Genomic DNA, 26,798 nt, shown 5'->3' with positions numbered 1-26,798 from the left:
GATAGGCTAGTTTGATGGCAATGCATAGGCTATATTTTGCTTTGTGGCGGCTTCCATCAAGCTGTTATATTTTCTTACAAGGTCTCGAATATCAGAATGCATTATATTTGAGTAGGCAGCCCCTCCCCCTGTGTGCCGCACCAACACCATCGAACTAAGCCATGAGGAAGAGGAGGAAAAGGAGTAGAATGGGAGGGGTGGCTTGAAGCGGAGGGAGAAAAAGAGAGAGAGAGAGAGAGAGAGCGCGCACGGCGAAATATGCAGCACCAGTGGCAAGGAAACACACCCGTCAGCGGCGCGCAGAGGGAAAAAAAAGGATAAGCGCGGACAAAGGAAACATGGACGCATCTGAGAAGTATCCGTGCGCTTCTAGAATGGAATTGACCATTAGGCCATTGTGCACATAAATGAAAAACCTTTAATGCTGAAGTGGGAGGCAAGATATTGCAAACTGACAAGGCGGAGTGCTGTTTTTAATCCGTCTGCGGATCCTATGATCTTGCGATGGCTGTTGCAGGGATATGTGATTGCCTAGACAAAAAAGTGCCTCTTTCTTTTTTGCTATTTTTATTATTTTGTGGCCTTGCTCTCGGACATATACGATATTCCGTGCCAGAGGAATCGGATAGTGGAACGATTGTAGGTGATATTGCACAGGATTTGGGTTTGGATATTCGAAAGCTCTCCACCCGAAAAATTAAGGTAACCTCTGACAGCGGCAGAAGGTACGTGGACCATAAGAATGGAAAATTATTGGTAAACGAGAGAATTGACAGAGAGACATTGTGTGACTCGAGCACCGCGTGTGTTTTGAATCTTGAGGTTCTTCTTGAAAACCCATCTGAAGACCATAATGTCGAGGTGGAGATTACAGACGTGAATGATAATACGCCGCAGTTCCCCAGAGACGAGTATCAATTGGAAATCACAGAATCGGCTTTGCCGGGCTCTCGTTTTCCGATCGAACACGCGCAAGATCCGGACATTGGAACCAATTCGGTTCGATTGTACCGGCTCAGCCCAAACGAGCATTTTGCTCTCGATTCCAACAAGCCTTCATTGAATACTAAGCACATCGAGCTCGTTCTCAAAAAGCCCTTGGATCGCGAGCTCTCACCTTATCATCAGTTAATCCTGACAGCGACCGACGGTGGCACACCAGCACGAACAGGTACCGCAAAAATTAACGTTCGCGTCTTAGATTCGAATGACAACAATCCCGTTTTTGACAGCTCAGTATATAAAGTCAAATTGCTTGAAAATTCGCCCAAAGACACTTTGGTTATCAAACTGAATGCCACAGACCAAGATGAAGGAACAAATGGGGAGGTGCTTTATTCATTCAGCATTTACACCTCAGATAGGGTCAGGCAGATGTTTGGCATGGACACCAACACTGGAGAAATCAGAGTCAAGAGCAATGTGGACTACGAGGACACCAATACGTATGAAATGTACATCCAGGCCATGGACAAAGGCCCAGCTCCAGTGGCAGCCCATTGCAAAGTGGTGGTGGACGTTGTAGATGTCAATGACAATGTTCCAGAGATTGTGCTCTCATCTTTGTCCAGTCCAGTGCGTGAAGATGCCCGTGCAGACACCGTGGTGGCCCTGATCAGCGTGACGGACCGGGACTCTGGCCCTAACAAACAGGTCACCCTTGAAATTCCATCTGGTCTTCCTTTCAAAATCAAGTCATTTAGAAATTACTATACCTTGGTAACCTCAGCCTTTCTTGACCGTGAGAACACAGCAGCCTATAATGTCACCCTCAGCGCTACAGATGGCGGCAACCCTCCACTTTCGTCTCAGAAGACCATTCAGGTGGATGTCGCTGATGTGAACGACAACCCTCCACGCTTTGACCAGACCTCCTACACTGTGTATGTCATGGAGAATAATGCACCTGGAGCCTCGCTCTGCACCATCAAGGCTCAGGATTCAGATGTCAATGAAAACGCTCGCATCACCTACACGGTCCTAAACGACAACAATCACGGGATCCTGGTCACCTCCTATGTGTCGGTTAAAGCGGACACTGGTGTTGCCTACGCCCTTCGCTCCTTTGACTATGAGTCATTACGGGAGTTTCACTTCCAGGTTAAAGCTCAGGATGGTGGTATCCCACCACTCAGTCGTGTAGCCACTGTCTACATCTACATAATGGATCAAAATGACCACCCGCCTGAGATTGTGAATCCCCCAGCCAACGGCACACGCTCAACAGAGACGGTGCTGAAAAATGCAGAGCCAGGTACATTGATCTCAAAAGTGGTGGCCTATGATGCAGATGCAGGACAGAACGCGTGGGTCATCTATCTGCTGGACCAGGCCAGCGATTTGGATCTATTTAAAGTGCATGAACACACAGGAGAAATTCGTACAACGAGGCGCGTCCTTGAAGACAACTCCACCTCTTTTGGTCTAACCGTACTAGTAAGGGACCATGGCGAACCACCTCTGTCATCCACCGCTACGATTAACGTCGCTGTCATGGAGGTGCCACCCAAAGTCATGCCTGACCCCAAACGAATCATCCGCCCTCACAGCGCTCTCTTGTTTTCTAAAGTGACACTGTACCTCATCGTGGCCTTGAGCGCCACAACCTTTGTGTTTTTGGTGACGGTTGTTGTGCTGGCCATCGTGCGCTGCCATGCATACTGCACCCAGCCCGGATCCTGTTCGCCATGCTGCGTGTCCCAGAAGGCCCAAGCAGAAGGTGGCTCAGGAGGGGGCGGTGGAGGAGGTGGCGGTGGTGGTGGTGGTGCTCAACCCAATAACAACGTGGTGCTCCGACGAGACCTCAAGGTTGAGCCTCATTATATTGAGGTCCGGGGTAATGGCTCTCTGACCAAGACCTATTGCTACAAGACCTGTCTGACTGCCACGTCGGGCAGTGACACCTTCATGTTCTACAACACAGGCCGACCCATCAGTGGCACCTGGGGCTCTGAGCGCTTTTTTACCGGAGGGAGCGGATTTGTTCGCAGGCTTAGTATGCCAGATGCAGCAATGCAGGTGTGTCCTATCACAAAGTATATATGTGACTCTGGATCACAAAACCAGTCACAAGTCGCAGGGGTATATTTGTGGCAATAGCCAACAATACATTGTATGGGTCAAAATGATAGTTTTTTCTTTTATGCCAAAAATCATTAGGGTATTAAGTAAAGATCATGTTCCATGAAGATATTTAGTAAATTTGCTACCGTAAATATATAAAACATTGATTTTCTCAATGTTTCGATTTTTTTGCACCCTCAGATTCCAGATTTTCAAATAGTTGTATCTCGACCAAATATTGTCCTATCCTAACAAACAATGCATCAATGGAAAGCTTATTTATTCAGCTTTCAGGTGATGGATAAATCTCAAATGCGAAAAATGTACTCATGTGACTGGTTTTGTGGTCCAGGGTCAAATATCTGTAAAAAAAAAAAAAAAAAAAAACTGTCAAATTTACAGTAACAACATTTATATAAAAAACACAACAAAACAAAATAGAAAATTCTGCCAGAAATTCTGGACAAAATTATGATGACAGAAACATAACACAAAATATAGCACAAAAAAAAAGAAAATGTATATAAAATATATATATATATATATATATATATATATATATATATATATATATATATATATGAAGAGTTCAGATGCAAAAGCCTCTAAGTGCCATCTGAAATTTTCGTTTAGAATGATAATTTTTATCAAGCTCATATATTCAGTAATTTGTAATTTCACTTAAATGACAATTAATAGGTAATCTTCAATGCCATTTAAGTGAAATTACTGAACTTAAATATACAAGGTTGATAAAAATGATCATTCTAGAAGACAATTTCAGATGGCACTTAGAGGCGTTTGCATCTGAACTCTTCATATATATATGCATAAGAAGCTAATAAGAAGAACTATTTAAATAAAATATAATCATATGTGATGCATCATGCAGGGAACTAAACGTTAGCTCAGTATACCCCAACTCTGCTTTCCAGTATGTCTAATATGTTTTAGTGTAAAAAGCAATTAAGTCCAACCAGAAGCTGCAATGAAGCTCTGTGTCCGTGTGTCAGAAGCTTTTGACCTTGTCATCTCCTGTTGTACTGTGTGGTTATCTAGTGCAGCTTTACAGTGCTTTGCTTCACCCTGCATTAGTGTCAAATCAAGACTTTCTAGAGTAGCACACTGCATTTATGATGATTCAGGCATTTGCTCCCACATTTGAGGATGTCATCACATTTTCAGGATTATTACCTCCCACCCATTGCCACTCCAGGTCATGTCACTGTGTCTTTACTCCAAGATTGTGTTTGAATTTCAACATTATTTTGTATACACTAAAAATAAGGGACTTTTGAGAGAAAAAATCTGATGTCACAATTTTGCAAACCAAACACATAAACCCTTACAGTTTATGCAGATAAACTGTATTTTATGCCTGTGCAATGCATTTGCTGTCATAGATATTCAACTGATGTGTTTTTGTCAGTGTAATTGGCGTGAATTCATGTTCACTCTGTCAGCCATGGATTCGTGAAATGTGTTTTAATTAGCCAGAACATGATCCAAAGGCTGTGTGGCCTTGATCTCTGGCTCATGGGAGGGGATGTTGCAGATGGTTTAAAAAAAGATATAAAGGAAAAAAACGTCTAAAAAAAGTCTGCAGCACAAGAATAGCTAGAGTTTATGGAGTGATGCTCTTGACAGCGCCAGATCCTCTCACATGTGTTGGTGAGAGGCAGCACAGACACTGCAGCTCATTTGACACTGCAGAGGATTTAGGAGCAGAGGCCGTCTGTCAGAGATAAGAGAGCAGGCAATGAAATTAACCTCCAGCCTTTGATTCTCAAGCCCAGCAAATTACATTGTGAGAGCGAGGCAGAGTCTCTTTGCACGCACTCTCTCCCCCCTCTGAATTCACCTGATTAAAGAATGTTATTTACTCAAATTATCTGGGCCATTCTCTAATGCCTCATCCCATCGCATATTCTACGACCCAGGTTTTTTTTTTTTTTTTTTCAGGATTTTACTAGGGCAAATATAAATGGCAACTACGTGCTTGTGCTCTCCCTCTGTGTAAGACCAATTCATTCATTTACTGTGGATTGCTGGAGAAACAGATGACCATCTTGTGTTTGAGGCTTTGTATTTGGTTACAATGTAAATGGTCATCTTCTGACCAGTGCTCCGATTGAGTTGCTCTAGTTGAGGGCAGAAAATGCTCTAGTATCATATTACATGGGGTCAGCTGGTATCCCAAGATGATATCATTCCTGTACCATGGGGAATGGGATGGATGTTGGGAGAAGAAAAATGAAATTTAGGGCTTTGGTTTTGAGCAGAAGTTGTGGCTAGAGATGCACAATATTACAATTTTGGTGGATGCCAAATAAATATGTCAGTGTTATGACCGATATTTAAATCCTATAATATTTTGTAAAAAACAACAAAAAAATCTATAGATTTAAAAGCTGTAAAGTGAATTTAGGCATAACATCATAACAATTGGACGTATATTTACTAAATTATTAAATATCAATTTTGAATGAGCTTTTAGATGATGGCAAAGACTCTCTAAATCCAAAAATGATCAATCATTTCAAAATGAAATATCCAATATCGGCCAATATCAATAAGTTAAAAATCACTAATATTGGCCATTAACCAATATTGTGCATCCCTACAATGGAGTTGTGTATGTTATTAGGTGAATGTCAAGTGTCCTTCATATGCTTTATTATGAAGCACTCTCTCCACACTCAAAAGATTATACAAGTGAGTCATGGGCCATGGCGTAGTGCCAATAATCGTCCCTGGTCTCCTTTAGCTGTGGTTCACATTAAAATGCAAGGTAGAAACACACACACAGAGCACCATGATTTATTGATGAGAATGTATCTAACCCTTTTCTGTCCTTCCACCCCTTCTTTCCCTCTTTCTCTCCTCCAGCCCAAAGGGCCAAATGCTGACTGGCGTTACTCTGCGTCACTGAGGGCAGGAGTGCAGAGGTAAGCACTTTTGCTGTTAATAATGTACTGAAAGAGTTACACCCCTATCTGAACCAAAATGGAACACACCTCATTCTCTGTAGCTAAATAAGAATTAAATATTAGGTTTTATTCTGTACTATATAGTAGTAACTATTTTCTCAATTTATGAGAAAAGACCTTTAGTCTGTGTAAAAGTGTAAAAGCACTCTGAATCATGTCCAATTCTAATTTCCTCATTTCCTGACCCACAATAATCAAATTCTGACCCTCAATGTCATTATGCAGGAAACCATCTTGTTTGAACTTAATCTAATTGAAGGGAGAGCAGAAGCTAAAAAGCATCCTCAAAATATTATACATATTACACAAAACATCTGTTGAATTTTTCATTAAACCTTAAGAATTGGAAAAATTCTGATAATACTTTAAAGCAAGGTTAGATTTATAACAGTAATTAATGCTTTGGGTACCATGAACTAACAATTAAAATAATTTTTACAGCATTTAATAATCTAGATTAATGTTTTATTTTTTAATTTATAGTAAAAATTTTGTTCAAGGCGATGTAGTTACACGTTACTACATGTACTTGCTAACAGTAAATTATCCATAATTACAATTAACTAACCCTAAACCAAACCCTAACCGTAACTCTATAGTAAGTACATATAGTCAATTAAGATTACTCAGTACTTGTTTGAGTAAGTACAATGTAACTATGTCACCTTAAAATAAATTGGGTCACACTTTATTTTAAGTGTAAATGTAAATGTATAATTACAGTGTCATTATTTAAGTACAGAGTAATACTAATTAACTACATGTACTTACTATAGGGATAGGGTAGGATTAAGGTTTGGTTGAGGGTTAGTTGCATGTAATTATGCATAATTTACTGTTATTACTATGGTAAGTACATGTAAGATATGTAACAAGGACACTGTAAAATAAAGTGTTACCATAAAATGTAACCGAATTCATATGCTATTGTTAATTGATTGATGTTCACTTGTAATACTTGTAATAACTAATGGTAATTCATATCAGTGTTGTTTTAATATTCTTTAAATATTTTCTTTTTTGAGTCAGTTTAAATTAAAGCTAAAAATATATTAAAAATGATAAAACAGCAAAAGCATACAGTTGTTATGCTTTTGTCATTTCAGTCTTACTAATTTAGTACTTCAACTTCAACTTATTTTAAGTTATGTAAAATTTCTAAAATTTAGAAGGCAACATTAACCAAGCTTAATAAATGTTGAAAAAGTATTGTTTATTGTCAGTACATAAAACCTAATGCACAACCAATTTTTTTTTTTACCTTTTTGTAATAACCTTATTTAAACTTACTTTTACCAATATATTTCCCCCTATATATATATATATATATTATGTGTTCAGTCTATAGACTCGTAGTGTTTATTTACAAATTGACATTGCCAACTACTGACCTGGCAACATAATGCAGCAATTTTAGTCATCTTTCCGGATCCATGTGAACTGGGATCGTTTTGACACGTTGTCGTCTGTGTGCAAAACTTAGAAGGAAGTTGTCTGTGTTAAACAAAAAATAGAAGGAAAAACGTTTTTATCACATTGTTGTCGTGTAAACATAACCTTAGATTTCATTCTACAACCGAATTATAGCCATAATAGTTTGTGTCCGTTTAAGTTTAGATAGAGTTTAACAAAATAAGATGGAATGAAGAATTACAGAGGACAGGGAGCATATTAGTAAAGCACACAAAGATTGTCAGTATTGATGTTTGCTGATGGCTATAGAGAGCCACCAGAATCATGACCACCAGGAGCTCTCTGACTTCTTCCTGACCTCTTGCCTCTTCCTCTGTGGACCAACTGTGCTCTGTCTGCCTTTATCACGCACAAACACAAGCTTTGAAGCGTTCGCTAAGGGCCTTTCCCTGGCATAGTGGCTCTGCAGTCTGATCTTGAGTATGTAGGTCATCAGCATTCTCCACAGCAGATGCACAGTCCTTCACAACCAAGCATAAAGGACAAGCTAGCAGATGAGCTGATTGTGTGAGCTTACCCACGCCCGATAAGCAGGCAATTTGAATCTCAGGGGGAGCATTTCAATGCACAAATACTGACAAAATGAGTCATCTCTAAAATGCTAAATATTTATTCTCTCCCTAACTCTTCACACATACCGCACACACACTTACATCTGGAGACAACAAGGCCCCCTCCTCTACCACCACACATATACAGTTTCCAAAGGGTGAAGGGCTGTCTGTTTTATGTGATAATGTTGTGCTACCCTCTGGGCTCATCTCCAGGGATGGTTTAGTCTGTGTGTGTTTTATGTGCTTTGTCTGTGACTGAAGGCTGGTGCAAAAAGGGGCACAGGAGACAGTACACTCAGGGGAAAAAAATAGATGACACCGTATTGACAGCAGAGGCGAGCAGTGCGATGCGACGCGATAAAAGCAAACCCATTATAATCAGTGATGCTGTCTACACTGGATGCGGTGCGGCACAGCATGACACAACTAATTCCTAACGGTAAACCGTTGCCCCGTTCTATTTCTGACATACTTAAAGCATTCACGCTACTTCAGATACAAAGGACAAATGGATTTGCAACGGCCAACGGGTGCTTTGACGCGTCCAATGTGGACAATTTCTAGCTGTTGCGACGTGAAGACCGTCGCATCTGGTGTAGAAACTGTGTTAGCCACTTTGAGCACCATTTAAATATGGTACAACATTAAAAACTTATAAATTACATTTAGACATGCACCAACATAAAAATTCTGGCAGATAAGCCAATTATTATGGCTGATTACTGAAAAAAAAAAAAGTAGATATTAAAATCCCTTACTGTTTTGTCTAAATAAATTATTAATGAAGCAATAAGAATTAAAATCAATATTTTTTTTAGGTATCACAATATTTAGGTATCACAATGTACAGAATTAAAGGAATATTCAATTTGAGATTTGCTAGAGATTATTATAAGTACATATTACAGTATTATTAAATTAATAGTGTTTTTAAAGATAAAGTAAGCATTAGAGGAAAGTGAAGGTAATGTAGCCTAAATGTAAGAATAGGAGAAATAAACATGTACCTTTTAAAAGGAATTAATACTTTTATTCAGTGAGCATGCAATAAATTAGTATTTACAAAGTGACTTGTAAACATTTGCATTTACATTGTTACAAACATTTTAATTAAAAACATTCCAAATTCCAAATGACTGCTGTTTCTATTCATCAAATAATCCTGAAAAAAATGTTTTCAACATTGATAATACTAAAGAAATGTTTCTTGAGCAGCAGATCAGCATATTAGAATGATTTCTGAAGGATCATGTGACACTGAAGACTGGAGTAATGATACTGAAAATTCAGCTTTGCCATCATTAAAAATAGAAGTTATTTTAAAACTGTAATATTATTTCACAATGATACTGTTTTTACAGTATTTTGGTCAAATAAATGCAGTCTTCTTTCAAAAACATTAAAAACAATCTTACCAACCCCAAACTTTTAAACAGTTATATATATTGCATATCCTTAATTACATTCATTATTTCAATTTAAACCATTACTTGTAGCTTAATTTCAGGAGAGGATGTTTAAAGGTTTCTGTAAATTCAGTATGTCACATTATTAGTATTATTATTATTATTATATTGTTGATGTACATTATTTATTCATAACTTCCCTTTGACCCTCAATGAGCCAATAATTCCAGAATTGGAACTCTCTGTCATCCTTTCTCTTCATTTAGACTTATTCCGAACAGCTCCAGAATCCAAGCCTCCTCTCCAGTGGCTTTAAATCCACACCCCTCAATTGACAAGCCTCTCCTAAGGCTAGACAAGTTACTGATTCACTCTGCCTCATGGCACAGGGTGCATTTCAGCTTTAAGGGAATTAGAAGGATCCATCATGCTAACACACACACACTGGATCAGAGTTATGGAAGCTGTAGCGGCTGGGCACACCCTGTGCTGCATTGCAGATGCCCTGCTATACCCACTTCCTTTCTGCTCCTCATGTCTGTACATTCATAATGGATGTATAGGAGTGCTGTGGCACTATTCACAGATCTGCTCTTTATGTGGGTGCTTGTCTGATCGTGGTTTCCATGGTGACAAACACACAGAGCCGTGCTAAAAGCAAAAGGCCATCGCTGAAAAGTGTATATAGGTAATGAAAAGTCCCTTTAATGTAATGCATGCTCGCAGCTCTAGGGTGCATCGCGGTATTTGTTGAAATTTTAAGTACATAGTACATCTTCTGCTGTCTACCACAAGTTCCCAGGCTTATGTTATGCATGGCCTGCTGACAGACCGAGAATGAGAAATGAAGAGAGGAATGGAGGGAAGATAAAGATGGTAAAGAAACCCAACAATGTATTAGGGGAAATCAGATTATGAAATGGGCCCTTGTGAGAGAAGGGAGATGTTGAAAATGTAATACATTTTCTATGCAATCCGCTTTTTTCTCTCTCTGATGAACGCTTTGCCTTTAATATCATCTTTCTTTCTACATTTCTCCAGTATTTCTTTAGCATTTCTGGACTGCAAAAATAAAATAAAAATTTAAATTTTCTCCAATTTTTCAGTTTCTTGAAACAAGATACATTTATTTGTAACAACACTTCATAATATATTAAGACGAATGTTTATTTAACAACACATGCTTATTTTGACATTTGGCAGATTTTGTCATGTTTTAAGCGTAATCAATAAACATGTTAAAAACAAAAATATTCCAAATCAAAATATTGTATACTTACTATTCAAAAGATTGGGGTCAGGATTTATTTTTAAGAAATTTACTTTAATTGACTTATTCAGCAATATGCATTAAATTGATCAAAAGTGACAGTAACATTTATAATATTTCCACAAAAATATTAAGCAGCACAACTGTTTTCAACATTGATATTAATAAGAAATTTTTATTGAGCATCAAATCATCATATTAGTATGATTTCTGAACGATCATGTGACACTGAAGACTGGAGTAATGATGCTGAAAATTCAGCTTTAACATCACATGAATAAATTACATTTTAAAATATATTAAAATAGAAAACAGTTATTCTAAATTGTAATAATATTACACAATGTTACTGCTATAATCATGATACAAACATAATATCTTATGTGATGTTTGCTATTCAAGTAAAACTTCTTAAGAGGTAATTTTTGTATCAAATTGCCCTGGTTTCACAGACAGGGCTTAGATTAAGCCAGTATTAGGCCTTAGTTTAATTAGGACATTTAAGAAGCTTTTATAAACATATAATATATATATATTATTATTATTATTATTATTTTTGTATATATGTATTACTGGTGTGCATCTTGAGACAAAACAATGGCACTGAATTATTTTAAGATATGCCAGTGCAAGTTGCGTTCAGTTAAAACGTGCAATTTAGTCTGGGACTAGCTTAAGCCTTGTCTGAGACACCAGGGGATTGTGTATTTCTGTGTATCTGTGTATCATGTCGGCCTATATATTCAGACACTCTGTCAATGTGCTTTCCAGTGAACATGTCTGAAGGAGTTAAAGCATCATGACAACCACCGAGACAACTTGCACACCACACACACATCACCTCACGCACAGACACATTAGATCACAGATAGTCTAGCACACACTGTCACATGTACTTTCACCATCACACGCACCTTCAGACCAAAGCTCAGAAAAATACACGCTAACACATCTGTCCCCGTTGCACATCTCATTTACTTTCACAGCCCAAAAGCGAAGCTAAATTTAGAGATATATTTTACATCAGTTTTATTGAGCATTTCCTCTGCCTTTTTTTTAATAGCAGTCCAAAGAATTACTGGCTGTTTGAAATTTCAAGACTAATGACGTCAACTGGTTTTGTTTTTAGCTCTGTGCATATGGAGGAGGCTTCAGCTGTGATGCAGGGAGCACAAGGCATGCTGGTCCAGAACTGGCCCACGGTCTCCAGCGCAGCAGGTGAGGTCACATCTTAAAGACATCTGCATTGCTAACTGAGTGTAATTAAATCTTAATCATCCGAAACCGACGACTCCATCATCTTCTCGCAAAACTTCATGCTCTTGCTAATCTGGTAATTTTCTCTCTAGCTAAATTATAATGTTTATCAACCTATTACATCTGTTTAAATGAACGTGCCTAATGCATATGGCAATTCTGGATTTCTTGTAATGAATCTTAGGAATGAATCAGGGCCGGCCAAAACTTTTGACCCAAATTGAAGCTGATTCAAACTGACATGGATTCATGCATGTTTAAAACAACCTGTTTAAAGCAGGTTAGACTCATTCATCCAAAAATGTCAGCTCTTTCTCTGCTCTTTTACTGTTTTGCATGCCCTAAAAGATCTCCAATCCATGTACAGAGTGTTCTTTCCATTGTCACTCTCTATTGCAATACTGTTCCCAAGATCTAAAATGACAGGGAACAAGTCTGCAAGTCTGGCTTGAGCTTTACCATTAATTATTTCAGACTTCCTGTTACTAGCAATCCAGACAATTACTTGCTGTGGTTCAGTGGTGCGTCATTCTCTTAGATATATATATATACACTATCATATGTACTTTACTTGTTCCAAAGTTTATTTTTATTAAAGTGTTCCTATTATGCTTTTACAATGCACAAAGTCCACTTCAAAGAGAGTTATTCTCTATATCAGTAAGCACTGTTTCTGAACTCCCTGAAATGCCATGATTGTAGTCTTGAGTTTTCTTCCAGGAACGAACAAATCACAATATTCTTCATTTAAATAATTCCCGCTCAAGGGAAGGAGTGAGGCCTGGTTGAGTTGTGTTGAAACTCAGAGTAATGGTAAGAGGCGTAACATTTCTGAAACATGTTTGAAGCAGTTGACCAATCACAACACACTGGTCCAGCCGACCAATCAGAGCACAATGTGCTTTTCAGAAGGAGGAGCTTCATAGAGACAGGAACTAAACAGGGGTGCGTTTCCCAAAAGCATCGTTAGCCAACTATGTTCGCAAATTCTGTCGTTATCAGCATAGTTCAATGAGTCTGTGTTTCCTGAAACCATTTTTCTAACGAACATTCGCAAACAGCATCGCAAAGTTGTGTGGTTGGAATGACCGCTCTTGACCTGTGGTTAGAAGCAGAGTTTCTTGTTTGCATTACATGTGGACTCAATAAATCCTTATCTTAATCAAAATAAACAAGCTAACATTCAGTACAATCTATATCTTTTATTTAGAATACATACAGATGTCATTTACGTCTTTTAGTTTGTCAAGAGATTTAAATCACCTTTTTTGAACAGTGCGCATGTGCAAACGTGCTCTAGTACGTAAGAACGAGCCTATGATTGAATCTGGAAATAAAGCTAAATAACTGAGAAAAATGGGAAATAGTCCTCAGATGCCATGTCCGTAATTTATAGCAAAACATCTAGCGTTAATTCGATCTCAACAGATTAATTAAAAGTTTTATTAGTCCACCTCGTGCGTGACATCATTAATCAATGTGGTTGAATGACCAATTAGCAACAATACGGTTTCGGGAAACAGTCGTGACTAGCTATTTTCTTCAACGATGCATCGTACTATGGTAGTTAAGCAGCGAGTTACGTCGTCGTACGGGAAACGCACCCCAGAGCGTTACAGACAGACCGGGCAGAGAGGTGCTGCAATAATGAAAAATGTGTGAAAAACAAGGTGTTTTTTGAACATTCAAGCATGAAAACATATTCTAGTACACTCCAAAAAAAAAAAAAAAAAAAAAAACCTTAATAGATTCTCTTTAACAAATACAGATGTATCAAGGCAAGTCCTCCTCTGACAGGATTTCATTTGTAATTTAGTGCTGCGTCCCTCAAATGCCTAACACATATAATTAGGCAACATAATCATTAGTTGACACAATAAACCAAATGTGTTTATTTTGAGTAAGAGCATGATGTGCCTTGGATGGCATCTTTCATCTACTCTACTGAAGTTCAGTACCAAAGTATCTAAATATTGTGATGCATGAAGCCTGTTATTGAATTTGCATTACTGAGATATGCTTCTCCTCAAAGATCAGCCAGATAGACAGAGGACGATCAATCTAATGTGCCATTAGAGGAATGAAGGAAGAGTGGCTGGTCTCCTGGGGGGTGGATGGTGGAGATATTGACAGGCTGATAGAGCAGAGCCGGACTGGAATGACAGCAGACAGTGGGAAGAAATGGATAGAGTAAGTGGGACAGATCGAGAGAGGCACACTCGACTCGAGAGAGAAAGAGAAAGGAGGAGAGGAGAAAGAGAAATACATTGATTTTTTTTTTTCTAGCAGGATGCAGAGAGGTTTGAAGTATGAACTATAAACTGTAAATCTGATAGACTTATGAAAACCAGTCTAGTTGTCCATTTAAAATTGGGTGTTGTGATTATAAGCAGGCTAATGTTGTGTTACTGAACCAGTGCAGGTGTGTTGTGTAAGGACTGGTTTAGTGCTTGTAAATTATAACACAGCTGAGGTCATAGGAACAGGAGGAACAGAAAAGAGGCCAAGCAGGAAAATGAGACACAGATTAATTTGATTTAAGATATATGAGGTTGCTATACCGAGAGTCATTTAAAAGATAAAGCATGTGGGATGGAGAGAGACGACGAGTAATAGAGGAAGGAAAGAGATGATAGAATGAGAGTGATGCTGAAAGAGAAGGGGGGATGTGGGGGTTGGAGATGCACAGAGGTTCAGGATTGGCAGACCCCTCCGGTGGTCCTGTTGCTAGGAAACACTGTGTGACTTGTTGCCAGGCAACAACAATGAATCTTAGATACTGCAGCAGGAGCAGCTGGGAGTGGGCGAGCGGGGATGGGGGAGGAGGTTTCCATGGCAACCAGCCGTACTCAAAATGGAAGAACGAGCAAGGTGTGGAAGGGGAGAGGAGTGGAAGGTAGACAAAAAGAGAGGTATATATATATTATACACTCTAAATTGAATTCAGGGGACTTGCTACCACAACTTAAATACATGTATGGTTGCAAGATAAAAACAATTCTTATTTATTGTTTTAATTAAACAATCTGTGTTAATTATCTGTGTTAATTATTATTATTTAATTAGGTTGTTGTAACTTAATGAAATTGTCTTGATAACTTAGGAAATTAGGCAGTGGAGTTCTAGTTCCCAGCATGCTTTGCATAGGACTGGATAAGGAGAATAAATGTTGAAATTGAGTGTTAATTTCTTTGTTTTTAGTGAAGAGAAAGACCTGTTAGTGTTAAGGACATATATCATGTGACACTGAATACTGGATTACTGGCTGATGAAAATTCAGCTTTGCATCGCAGAAATAAATTACATTTTAAAGTATATTAAAATAGAAAACTGTTATTTTAAATTGTAATAATATTTCACAATATTACTGTTTTTTCTGTATTTTTGATCAAATAAATGCAGGCTTGATGAGCATAAGAGACTTCTTTCAAAAACATAAAAAATAGTAATGTTTAACATTGTAAGGCTTGTCAGAGCAGCCAAATGTGTGCATTTAATGACAATCTAATATGCATTCATGTGTTGGATGTGCTTTCCTACATTCTAAAAAATGTTTGCATCAATTGTTTTGAGTTATCTTTGAGTGAATTCTTCAACCAGCAAACTACATTGAGTTAGAGGAACTAAAAATTTTAAGTTGATTCCTCAAAAAAATTAAGCCACTGCAACTTCCAGAGTTGTAACCCTGGGACCAATTAATCTTATCTATGTCAGTTCAAATCAACAGCTATCATAGCACATGCTAACATAACTTATTTAACATGTATATTTAATGAACAAGCAAGGTATTACTCGTCACTAGCATTAGCGCAGTCATTGCTTATAGAGTCAATGTGTACTTTATGTATCTACTCTTCAGCACAATGGTAACCACAAAAACTCTTTTAAATGTCAAACATAACAGCATTTAACACTAACAGGTCTTTCTCTTCACTAAAAACAAATAAATTAACACTCAATTTCAACATTTATTCTCCTTATCCAGTCCTATGCTGGGAACTAGAACTCCACTGCCTAATTTCCTAAGTTATCAAGACAATTTCATTAAGTTACTACAACCTAATTAAATAATAATAATAATTAACACAGAAATTTTAAGTTGTTGTAATGATCAACATTATTATATCAACAGAACTCTACAAAATAATTTTCACAACTTAAAAGGTTTAATTAAAACAATAAATAAGAATTGTTTTTATCTTGCAACCATACATGTATTTAAGTTGTGGTAGCAAGTCCCCTGAATTCAATTTAGAGTGTATAATATATATACCTCTCTTTTTCTCTACCTTCCACTCCTCTCCCCTTCCACACCTCCCCTTCCACACCACATATATATATTAGGTCCTACTATCCTACTTATAAGAAAAAAAAAAAAAAAGAAGTTATTAAGCAGTGTGTTGTCAAAGTTGGTATTGTGGCTTTATAAATGGTCAGACGTTTGTGTGTCATCATATTATTGACATTTTACCAAAAATCAAGCTCAAATGGAATTACACGATTTTTTTGCAGTGAATGTTGGAGATTTTTATCCCTCATAAGAACAGCCTAATCTGGGGCAGTTTTTACAGACAGTTTGAAAATCCACAATCTATAAAAATTATGTTTTTAATTTCTGGAATAAAATAAATTTTGCATAAATTTAGAGTGCCAGATAGCCAATAATAATCGACAGCCAATAATAATAATAATAATAATAATAATAATAATAATAATAATTAAAACTATTAAATAAATACAATTCTTGAAAAGAAACGCTGAAGTAATTTGGCAAAATCGTTTATTAATTCTTAGGATTCAAAAAATAAATAAAAAAAATGGATTCAATTAAGAAAATTGATTCGCTGCTTATTAATAGTTCAAAAATGTTTGCAGAATCAAAGGCATGTGGTGCAACCAACAAGTACAAAAATGCAGAAAAGAACTTTTTATTACTTTCATGTTTACAGTACAGTCATCAAATTGAAAGTTCTTTTCAAAAACATTTGAAAACAAAATGAATACATTTCTTGGCAAAATGTGTTTTTAAACTTTTTTTTCCTTTAAATCGGGAACACTTATTTATCATTGACCTTTACACCAAAGAGAGAAATGCAATGAAAGTTTGTTTTAAACTGTTGCTTAAAGCTTCACTGTGCTTATCTTCCCTTTGGTCTCATGAGGACGAGAACTAGTCTGCTCAGTTGACCTGCTCTGACATGAAACTTAACAAGCAGACACACACATGCACTGATATTACTGCCATAATGAAAGCCACAGGGAGATGGAGTGAGGTGTGACTAACACATGAACACATGAGTTACTCTCTCACTAGCGATCTGACCACTCTGCAAGTAAATGCTACCACTCTAAACCACAATTTCTGACCTTCTCAGCCAAATGTGATCCGTCAAGCCCAGGGGGGGCGGCATACAGTGTGCATGTGAACGCTCTCTCATTGACTCTTCGCTGCACCATCTGCGTGCCATGAGTGTTCTGTTGCAGAGGTGGTATACTTTCAGCATGGTCAAGATTTTGAACAGTTACACATATTGGATCAGTAGCCATAGAAAAAAAAGAGCAGTTTGCATATTAATGGCTGTATTTGAAGTGTCTAAATTTAGACGTGCCAGAAACTGAGCGCGAGAAGGGTTCCTAATTTAGTCTAGTAAGTTGTTGCACGCACACATAGATGCACAATCCACCCATGCAGATTCATTTAAGCTGAGGAAAGAATATCAAAATGGATAATCCCTGCTAGGGTTTGCATTTATTGAAATAAGCCGTGCGGTACTGTCATAAACGTACAGATCAAAAAACAAACAGAATTACATTTCAGGGCCATGGTGAGATCTAAATAAAACACAGAAATGAAAGTAGGTCATAGAGTAACTGGTGTGGCAAAGAGCCCTGCTTCTGTAGGGAAAGTAGTACATAAGTCTCTCACTCTGTACTCAGCTCTCTGTCCCTGTTGGGGTAGTACACTTTCAAACATGAACATTGTATAAAAGTGCACTCAAGAGTGATGCTGTCTGTGTGTGTGTGTGTGTTTGTGTGCGCGCGCATTACTTGTAGGTTTAGATCAGTGTTAAATAAAGCAAAGAAAACATGCTTCTCCAATCATGCATTTGATGCAGATTGTTTTTGCCATTCGTCTCCAGACAGAAAAAAAAATTGTTATTAGAAGTGCTCTCTTTGTGTTTTATGTTTGTTTAATATAGTTTTGATGAAAATGTAATGAAAATGTAATGAAAATGTAATGATTCTTGTCATGCGGTGTAACCATCAAGTAAAAAGTAATAACATTTTATTTATCGATTTATTTACAGACAGACAGTAAACAGGTCTCTCTATGACATCATTTCCTTTTTTTCCAGTATGGAACAGACAGCTGTGTTGGTTGCACAACATGACAAAAATGTTGAAAATATTAATAAGCAATGAAGCTGTTTTTAAGGGCTGTCAATTGCTAATAAAACCGGAAGCTGAGATAATTGCATAAATTATTTTAAAAATTTTTATCACAGTTACTCATTACTTTATGCAACCTTTTTTTATTTTCATTTTGCCAAACTTCTTAAGGTTTTCATTTCAAGAATTATATTCTTTCAATGATGATTTTTTGTTGGTTTGTTTGTTGTAATATCAAGACAGTTGCATCACCCTGACATTTCTGTCTCCCCATATACAGTGCAATGCATAAGTGAATACACCCATGCTAAAGTTGACTAAAAAGAGGAATAAAAAATCATATTTTGGAAATTGAACTTAATGCCTTAATTAAAAAAAATAGGAAAAATCCAACCTTTAAGGACACCAATTTTCTTTGTGAATGAATAATGTATCGTAAATAAATAAATGTTCTTCCTTAAAATACATGGTGCATAAGTGAGTACACCCCTATGTTGAATTCCCATAGAGGCAGGCAGATTTTTATTTTTAAGTATTTTTTTTTTTTTTTTTTTTTTGGATACTATGCATCCTGATAAAGTTCCCTTGGCCTTTGGAATTAAAATAGCCCCACATCATCACATAGCCTTCACCATACCTAGAGATTGGCATGGGGTACTTTCCATAAGATCATCTCTCAATGCAAATCAAACTAGCTATTAGGCTAACTGAAATAAAACCATGCCAATCTCTAGGTATGGTGAAGGCTATGTGATGATGTGGGGCTATTTTAATTCCAAAGGCCAAGGGAACTTTATCAGGATGCATAGTATCCTAAAAAAAAAAAAAAAAAAAAATACTTAAAAATAAAAATCTGCCTGCCTCTATGGGAATTTAACATAGGGGTGTACACACTTATGCACCATGTATTTTAAGGAAGAACATTTATTTATTTACGATACATTATTCATTCACAAAGAAAATTGGTGTTCTTAAAGGTTGAATTTTTCCAAATTTTTTAAATTAAGGCATTAAGTTCAATTTCCAAAATATGATTTTTTATTCCTCTTTTTAGTCAACTTTAGCATGGGTGTATTCACTTATGCATAGCACTGTATATACATATATATACAAAAAAAATGACAACTAGAAATTTAGAGGATTTCTTCAGTGAAAGCTACTGATAAGGCTTGAATTACATGTGTAGTATCCCTGGAGAAACTATGAGTTAGGTGTTAGATAATAGTAATTAGTAATTGGGTCAGTTTATTTTTTGTTTTGAACCAGATTTTTTTTTAAAGTGATGATGATAAAATCTAATCCTTGTCATTTTTTCTCACTCAGATGGGGAGGGAGAGGGACAGCTGTCCCCTCCTGTTGGAGCTGGCATCAACAGTAACAGCTGGAGCTTCCGCTACGGTGCGGGCCCCGGCTACGGTCCTCCACAAGCCCTGAAGCCAGGAGAGATTCCTCCTGAAGCCTTCATCATTCCCGGCTCCCCTGCCATCATCTCCATCCGGCAGGACCCAGGTGCTGTTGATGAGAAGGGCGAGTTCATCACCTTCGGAAAGAAAGAGGAGTCCAAGAAGAAGAAAAAGAAGAAGAAGGAAAAGAAGGACAAGAAGGATAAAGGGAAAGATGATGGCGAAGAGTAATGAAGAACGTCTTACAATATTACAGCGATCAACTTGTGTTTGTAGCAAACGCTGACAGAAAGAGGAAACCAAAAATACTGAAAATGTAAAGAGAGAAAGATCCTTCTATATACCATACCTGCGAATTCAAGTGAACATAAAAAACACAAATTAACCCTGTAAACATATTTCCATGACTCTGATTGGCTATTTTTCTAACTCTACACTATTGTGTAGAAATGTATCAGCAATGTCCAAGAAAGCACTCCAGTCTGCAAAATGCAAACCAAGTCCGCTCGCACCTTGTGAATGACATTTGCAACCACATCAAGGGAAGTCCCTCTCCTCTTTTAAAAGGATCAAACAAATGTCCAGTTAAACTGGATATGAACTCCTGTCATACCAAGAGTTTTCTCTGATTACTCCATCCCTGCCTTCCTCCCTCAACTTCAAATGGGGAAAAAACAACCTCCCCTGGCCCCGTCTCACGCCTTGATCTGCTGGAAACAAAACTTTGTAAAAGACAACAACAACAAAAAGACACAAATCTAACTGCAATTATCAGAAAGACCCGTGTCTGATTTCTAGAGCAGATCTAAAGTAAACCTCTGCAGAGATGGGAATGTAGCAGCAAAATCCAAGACACTTGCTTTACACTCAGAAAAAAAAGCTTCTTTCCTGCTCCTAAACTAACGCTGAAATCTCAGTATATTTTATAAGAGCAAGTAAATCTCATCTTATATAGTCCAAAATCATGCACAGACAAATTACGTGCATACAGCTAAAGAGATTCTTGCTCTCTAATACATAACACACCCTGAACAGGCTCTCCACTCGCTGTACAGCTAAACCCACAACAGGACTGAAGCACAACAGCCTCTCAAAAGTCTGTAAAATAGTAGAATGGATGCTTGTTGCTTCTTTTCAAACACACCTACTTCCTTTGCTGCTGTTTTGAATGTTTGATAGACGTCATCCCACTTTCTGCCGGCTTAATGTCTTAGTCCAGCTTCTTGCCCTCACCTACTGCTTGTAACTTTTGCATAGCCTATTTTGCCAACCTCCCTTTATCTGGTGTGCTGTGCTGGCCCCATGTCAGTACTGCCCCCTGGTGGCTCGTATTGTACAGTGTGACAAGAAAGAGCAGAAAAATCAAGCCTGTGAAATTGCCAATATCATTTTCACTCCTTCTGCTGGAAACATAAGCACATGTACTAGCCCCTACATGCATACACAAACTCAATACACTCCAGTGTTTATGCTCTCACAGCAGTGGAACCATCATGGACTATGCAGCCATGCTTATTGTGGAGATGTTTAGCTATGGCGTATGGTGCTTTATAGGGCAATGATAGAGGGTGAGTGGAGATTAGACTGAAAAGACCACAGTAGTGGACAGTACAGATTTTTTTCTACTGTATATAATCAGTGGCGAGATATAGCTTCATGACATAGTTGTTGTAAATAATGGGATTTTTTTTTTTTTTTTTTTTACATTCAGAGGGATCACATCTCTCTTTTCTTTCCCTTCTAAGTCTGTAGAGGTACTGTTCAGTAAAGGAGAGATGTTTGTGCTGCTATGAGACCATATCATCACAAAGCGCTCACACACACACACACACACAAACACACACACACTCACTCAAGTCTCTTTCAGGTGTGGTTCAGTGCTGTCAGATCACCAAGTGACTGTTTTGCATGTTAAACGCAATTAAAACAAAAATTATATATAGATATAAATGAACAGATATGTTTTTCATAATTATTTTTTTCTCATTTACGATGGAACTAGAGATGTGTATCGTCTCTGCTGAAGTATGTAGACATAAATCAAATTATTCACTCAGACATACTCAAACATAAACTGATTACATACATGCATAGAGTGTACAAAGAAGACACAGAACTGATGTCGGCTCTGTGGCGATCAACGTTAACATTAACATTCTAGATATATGTAATGCTGTAGTGTTATGGTCTAAATTGCTTTTCTTTACAACCTTATGATTTTTGCAACTCTAAAGGATCAATCCTTCGTTTTGTGCTAGGCTTTGAAATCAAATAACACTGTATTGTGAACAAGTTCATACATCCCTATGATATAAGCCTCTTCCTTCTGGAAAAAAAAATAAAAATTACAAAAAAAATACAAAAATACAAAAATGTCAAAAAATTATAAAAGAGAAATAAAAAGGGTCTATGTATTCTGCTTGTGTGTAGTAATTATATATAAATTCATCCAGTGCCTAAGTGGCACTATGCTTTTGACTTTGACGGTGCAAATATGTTGGACAAAATTTTTGTACACCTGCTCATCAGTGTAATGGTGTTTATTATTTTATATTACTTTATGAAATCTGGTAATGTGTTTTGTTTATAAATCACAAATAAAGTTTTCTTTCATAAGTATTTAAGGTTTTTCTGTGGTTTTGATTTTACCTATCTAATTTACCTAGCTATTGTCAGTAATAGCATTATTTATACAATATTCTCTATTAAATATTTTCTTCATTTTCTGCACTGCATATGTCCACATGTCCACATATGGATTTTGATCTTAAACATCCGAAGTGCTGACCCATTTTTTTTTTTTTTTTACCGGTTGGATATTTGTCATAAATGCCATATGGTAACTTGTCTGAGCTTTCTATTTTAAGACTTTCAGGCTATTAAGCATATAGATGGTCCTGAACGTTTCACCTGCACAAAATACAACTTCTTCTGAAACAAACTGCCCTTGATTTGTTGATTTGTTCAAATAGGATTAAGCTATATGTTTGCATGTTTGGTTGGGAAATTATTTGAAAAGAATTTCAAATATGTTGAAGAATGTTTTATAATACATACTTTGAAAAACAATTCAATTAGGCAGACTTGGTGAAGGGTAAATAGTGTGTGCTTTGGAACTGTCATCTGATCATGATGCTTCAGCAAAATTCTTACTTATTCTTTCTTATTTGCTCGAGGCATTGGTCTCGGATCATTTAATGAACGTCAGATGTGTGCTGACTGTTACGGAGGAGACCGAATGTGTGTGCAGTTCAACAAAATATCTTTTTATCAGTCATTGTCTTCTCTAATGTGCAATCTTTTATATTTGTTTAACATTCCATTGCTGTGTACTGAATATATTTTTAAATAAAATGTCATCCTACGCACGTAATAGCACATTCCAACAGTTTTGTCCGGCGACTACTGAGTGACTGTCCATGGTGCTGAAATACATATGTGTCCGTTAGTGGCGTGTGTGGCTAGTATGAACAACACCAATAATGTATATTGATGTAGTTCTAAAAAAAATATATATATATGACGATATAAATGACCAGTATAAATGCTCACAAAAGCTAGAGTATGTATTTAAAATATAAACCCTTTTAAATACTTTATGTCATAATACTGCGCTTCTGTTGGTTTATCTGCAGTGTGAGAAAAAAACAATTTTGTTTAAAATATTTTGTTTGTATTGAAGGTTTTGAAGGAATCACTTCTTTATCAGTCAATATTAATGTTTCATGGTTATATTTGATATGACATGTGAGAATGTAATTTAAACCCACATTATCAGACACATCTCTGTAAATATGAAGCGTCTGCACACCATCAATTTAACCTCACAAGCTGTTTACCTAAACTCAACTGAACCACACAGTGTCGCTGTTGATTAACTCTGTTTTTTTTTTGGGGGGGGGGGGGGGGGGCATAAGTTCACACCCATTTGGTGCGAATATTTTTTCTATTCTGTTAACAACAGTCATTTGTCGAAATAGCAGTGCTATCCACGCAAATCAGTTGTTTGTGAAGAAGATTTCGAAACAACGTTTTTACTTTATTACATGAAAACATGGCAAAAACGTCTAAATTGTGTTGGGCCAAATGGCGATTATGGATAACGTCGCTTCTCTTCTGCGTTACCACTGCTGATGTTCGTTATTCTGTGCCGGAGGAAACAAAGACAAAATATGTTATTGGAAGTCTAAGTAAGGAGCTTAATTTGGATTCTAATCGCTTGAGGTTTCGCAAAGCCCGTTTGGATTATCAAGGGGAGAGAAGGTACTGTGATGTAGACCTAGATTCTGGAAATCTTTTTGTTTCGGAACGAATCGACCGAGAGAGGCTATGCGGTACAACCTCCCCCTGTCTCATGCACTTTGAATTTATTCTTGAAAATCCTTTAGAGCTTCATAACGTTGTTTTGGAGGTCCAGGACATCAATGACAACCCTCCTATTTTCCCCAAAGATTCAATTAAACTTGAGATAAGCGAAGCGGCACCGACGGGAAGCAAATTACATATAGCTCGCGCACGGGATTTGGATGTTGGAATTAATTCAGTTCAGACATATATTCTCAGTCAAAACAAACATTTTGTTCTTGATACAAAATCAAATAAAGACAGGCATGTGGACATTGTTTTGAAAAACAGCCTGGATAGAGAGACAAAAGGAGAGCATTCCTTGATTTTGTCAGCTGTCGATGGGGGAAATCCTCCAAAATCTGGAACTGTTGTTATTGAAGTGCGCGTGTTAGACATGAATGATAATGCACCAGTGTTTTCGCAGCCTTTATACGAGACTCGTTTATCTGAAAATTCAGCACTCGGAACGTCTGTGATCAAAATTACTGCAACCGATTTGGATGAGGGTGCAAATGGGCAAATAACGTATTATATCAATCACCTATCCGACAACACAAAAGAATTGTTTCAAATTGACGAAAATGATGGAGAAATATCTGTTACTGGACAGTTGGACCACGAGAAGGCCTCCTCGTTCGAGATGGAAGTGCAGGCGGAGGATGGTGGAGGTCAGACAGGCCACTGTAAAGTTGTTATTGAAATAGATGATGTCAATGACAACGCGCCGGTTATATCTGTAAAGTCTCTAAATAACCAAATCCCAGAAAACATCCCACCTGGTTCAGAGATCGCAGTGATAAACGTAAAGGACCAGGATTCAGGTGAGAATAGCCTGGTTACTTGTTCCATTTCGACGAGTCTGCCATTTCAACTACAGCCGTACATCAAGTCTTATTTCATTATCACAACAACTAGTTCGCTTGATCGAGAACAATTCGAAAATTACAATGTGACAATAACAGCAAAGGACGGAGGTACACCCCCCTTATTCTCCAATATAACTCTGAACATACAAGTTTCAGACATCAACGACAACCCCCCTACATTTGAGTTACAGGATTATGCTGTTTATATAAGTGAAAATAACAAACCAGGCACTTCTGTTTGTTCTGTCAGTGCAAATGACCCAGACTGGAGACAGAACGGGACTGTACTGTACTCTCTGGAACCCAGTGAAGTCAATGGGGTCCCAGTGTCCTCATTTCTGTCTGTTAATGGAGATACAGGGGTGATTCATGCTGTAAGATCATTTGACTATGAGCAGTTCAGAAACTTCAGTGTCAAAGTTGTTGCCAGAGACAATGGTTCTCCTCCACTCAGCAGTAACGTGACTGTGGAAGTCTTCATAACAGATGAGAATGATAACTCTCCACAGATATTATACCCTGTTCCAGATGGAAAGTCTTTAATGACTGAAATGGTCCCTAAAGCGACTCTCTCAGGCTTTCTGGTCTCCAAGGTGATCGCTGTAGATGCTGACTCTGGACAGAACGCATGGCTGTCCTATCAGATCTTGAAATCTACTGATCCGGGACTTTTCTCCATTGGTCTCCATAGTGGAGAGATCAAAACACAACGAGACATTTCTGAATCTGACAATATGAAGCAGAACCTTGTTATTTCAGTGAAGGATAACGGTCAGCCCTCTCTGTCTACAACATGTGCTGTGAATTTACTGATTTCTGACAACCTTTCTGAAGTTCCTGAACTTAAAGATATGACTTATGAGGGCAACAACTCTAAATTAACGTCATACTTGATCATTGCATTAGTTTCCGTGTGCACCTTCTTCCTGACGTTCATCATACTGATCTTGGCAGTGAAGTTTTGTCACAGGAGAAAGCCCAGACTGTTGTTTGATGGAGCAGTTGCTGTTCCCAGAGCCTATCTGCCTCCCAACTATGCAGAGGTGGATGGAGCAGGAACTCTCCGCAGCTCTTACAATTATGACGCGTATCTAACCACAGGCTCGCGCACAAGTGACTTCCAGTTTGTGAGATCGTATAATGAAAACACGCTTCCTGCTGGTGGGACTCTAAAAAAGGAAGACAATATTCAGTTTGGCTCGAGCATGATAACACTAGACGTTACTGGAATTGAAGATGAGGTAAGAGAGGATTAACTACTCTGGACTTTCTTTTAATATTACATTTGAATGGTGTCTCCTTCGATTATACATTTGGTAAATAATATCCCCTGTATTAACGCGGTTCCAGTTTAAAGAAAGTACTTGGGTGGTAATACAATTTTTTAAATGTAATTTCATATTATCTTATCTATCAAATGCTTTTGCCACTGCTGATGAAAACAATTGAAATGGTCCATATTATATAGTGTTTCGGATCTCACAAATGCCTTTCTACACACCTTTAACAGTACTTGAATGCTGCATTTATCAAAGTTTTTGAGGTATTTTTTTTTTACTATTATAGCAGTCTTCAAAAGTGTTTAAAAAAATAAAATAATAATAATAATAATAATAATTATATATGGCATTGGATAGTAAAGTTGTGTATTTGATCTCTGCCAGATTTAACAGTTTGTTACGATATTTTGTTGTTGTTCTTCTCAAAAAACTTTAGTTTAATCTAAAAAACGTAGATGGTTTACAAGTGTTTGAATCTATTACTTTGACGCTGATAGTA

At 37.4% G+C, this 26,798-nt stretch overlaps 1 protein-coding gene across 1 annotated transcript in view; it reads left to right on the top strand.

The window, feature by feature from the left end:
* The first annotated feature begins 97 nt into the window (after positions 1-97).
* LOC311284816 (uncharacterized protein) overlaps positions 98-26,798 on the top strand; it is a 199,560-nt gene continuing 172,859 nt past the window's right edge. The window contains exons 1-6 of the mRNA XM_084400028.1: positions 98-3,018; positions 5,953-6,011; positions 11,886-11,974; positions 19,727-20,036; positions 21,287-21,331; positions 23,824-26,260. Coding sequence (XP_084256154.1) covers positions 505-3,018; positions 5,953-6,011; positions 11,886-11,974; positions 19,727-20,036; positions 21,287-21,331; positions 23,824-26,260 — 5,454 coding nt within the window. The 5' untranslated portion in view covers positions 98-504. The remainder of the gene's footprint in view (positions 3,019-5,952; positions 6,012-11,885; positions 11,975-19,726; positions 20,037-21,286; positions 21,332-23,823; positions 26,261-26,798) is intronic.

The sequence above is a fragment of the Rutilus rutilus genome, assembly GCF_951802725.1.
Source record: "Rutilus rutilus genome assembly, chromosome: 25".
NCBI classification, from domain to species: Eukaryota; Metazoa; Chordata; class Actinopteri; order Cypriniformes; family Leuciscidae; genus Rutilus; species Rutilus rutilus.
The sequence above is the reverse complement of the archived record's forward strand: the minus strand, read 5'-3'. Positions and strand labels throughout refer to the sequence as shown.